The following is a 1,831-nucleotide window of genomic DNA, read 5'->3' as shown; positions in this document are numbered from 1 at the left end:
TATTGTGTTGCCCGGCATATCAGAGTGTTCAGAGGAGGTGTGTCACTGAGTAGTTGCTACGCGAGGCGGCGCTCTCGCGTAATAGCGGGTGGGTGAACCCGCCACGGGCTGCACGTCACAGCTAGGCAGGAGAGTAGTGTTAGCGTTGCGAACCGACTCCTGCGCCCGTGGCCAAAGAGGAATAGTTATGGAAATCTGTAGTTGTAACACCTGCTTCTCCCTTCGCTTGCCAGGGAATGGGCGTCCTGGAACAGATGAAGATGGCGACCCTTCGTAAATGGTCATCATCTTCTTCCGCGCCTTGTTCCTCCGTTGTCACTAAGGAATCCACCTCTTTAGGGCAACAGCAGCAACAGCAAACCAACGGAATGGATGAAGCAGTGACAGTTGTAAGGAGGAAGACAGGACGCAAATCAGCCCTTTTCTCGCTCTCCGCCCTCCTGCTTAGCCGTAATATAGGGAGAAGGCAGCGGGGGCCAGCAGGGTCTATGAGAAAACGTCACTCTGCACCCTATCGGTGCCCGGGAAAAGAAGACGACCTTCAGTTTTAGACGAAGTTTCTCGACGACTGCATCGTTCACAACTACGACACATACCACTACTTCTACAACAGAGATGACGTCCCCGTCAAGGTAGTAGAATCCCTCAGGCCACGTGCTTGTTCCGGGGTGCTCAGAAGATGAAGATGAAGAAGCGGAGATGAAGACAAAGAAGAAGGAGGACAACGAGCGGGAGCACTCGCCAGCAGCAACGTCAAGAGTCTCTGCAATGGCGTTTGACAGCGAGGTTCCCCGGCTAGTGAGATGTGCACTTGCCGCTCGTTTTTCTGATTGCATCGCAGGCCCTTGCTTGAGTGATTGATAGAATGTGGATTGACTGAAAACTCTCGTTTGTTTCGTTTCGTCTTTCTTTTCACTGGTTTGAAAGGTTCCGTTCTTTTCTTCCTCTCATCATCACTATTATCGTTGACATTCTTGTTTTGTTTGCTCTGCCTAGGCAGCTTGGCTGTAGGAGTCATTTCAATAGTAGTAGTCGTCATTGTGCAGCAGTAGCAGCGGTCAGCGTCGTTCTCATTGTAAGGACCACTTTTTCTTTTTGCTATCGTGGTCGGAGGAGGTTCATTAGCAGTTATAGCTCTAGTTATATTAGCAGTTGTAGCTATAGTTATAGCTGCATCTCCAGGAGGAGTATAGCTACAGTTATAGAAGTTATAGCTATAGTTATACCTGTAGTTATAGTAGGAGCAGGAGTCATTGTACTCTGATTTCTCCTGGTCTAATTAGATTGATGGTAGTGATCGTAATTATAGCCCATATCACCATTATCATCGCCATCAGCATCCTTGATTTTCTTATTAACATGTCTCGTACCTGCTACTAGTACTTCTGTGGGACTGTCACTGGTATGATGGGTTTAGGGTTGAGGTTGAGACGCTCTCAGTGGGTGTTGCATGAAGAACCGATCAAACTCCCATCCTTAGGTCCGTTTAAGCCTTTAGTCTTATAAACTCGGTAAAGAAAAAGCTCGGGTTTAGGGTCTAGGGTAACTGAACAGGCCCGGAGCGAGGACCCAGAGTTTTGTGCCCGTCTATACGGCTAGGCGCGAAGACAAAGATAGAGTGTCCGTACACCCATGTGCGGCACTCTGCATGGAAGCAGAAACGCTTCGGCAGTTTTGTGTACCGTGGAATTTCGACACTCCTACGGTACCTGCCCCCCGGCCTATCTGGTAGCACCGCATGGTTCCTCACTGGCGCAGGGGCCGCTGCCACCACGGATCTCGACTTCCCTACGGGCGCACGTCTAAGCGCCCCTAGTCACAGTCACGCCCC

At 50.1% G+C, this 1,831-nt stretch overlaps 1 protein-coding gene across 1 annotated transcript; it reads left to right on the top strand.

Annotated features, from left to right (window-relative positions):
* Positions 1–212: 212 nt before the first annotated feature.
* On the top strand, positions 213–1,471 carry CSUI_011197 (uncharacterized protein). The gene has a single exon (XM_068071298.1). It carries the CDS (start codon positions 237–239, stop codon positions 549–551), a length of 315 nt encoding a protein of 104 aa, XP_067916727.1. The 5' UTR covers positions 213–236; the 3' UTR covers positions 552–1,471.
* Positions 1,472–1,831: the final 360 nt, after the last annotated feature.

This window comes from Cystoisospora suis, assembly GCF_002600585.1.
Source record: "Cystoisospora suis strain Wien I chromosome Unknown contig_10067, whole genome shotgun sequence".
In the NCBI taxonomy this organism is placed as follows: domain Eukaryota; phylum Apicomplexa; class Conoidasida; order Eucoccidiorida; family Sarcocystidae; genus Cystoisospora; species Cystoisospora suis.
The sequence above is the reverse complement of the archived record's forward strand: the minus strand, read 5'-3'. Positions and strand labels throughout refer to the sequence as shown.

What these genes read in the sequence shown, in the direction of transcription:
- CSUI_011197 (XM_068071298.1), top strand. Translation starts at nt 237, where the DNA reads ATGGGCGTCCTGGAACAGATGAAGATGGCGACCCTTCGTAAATGGTCA.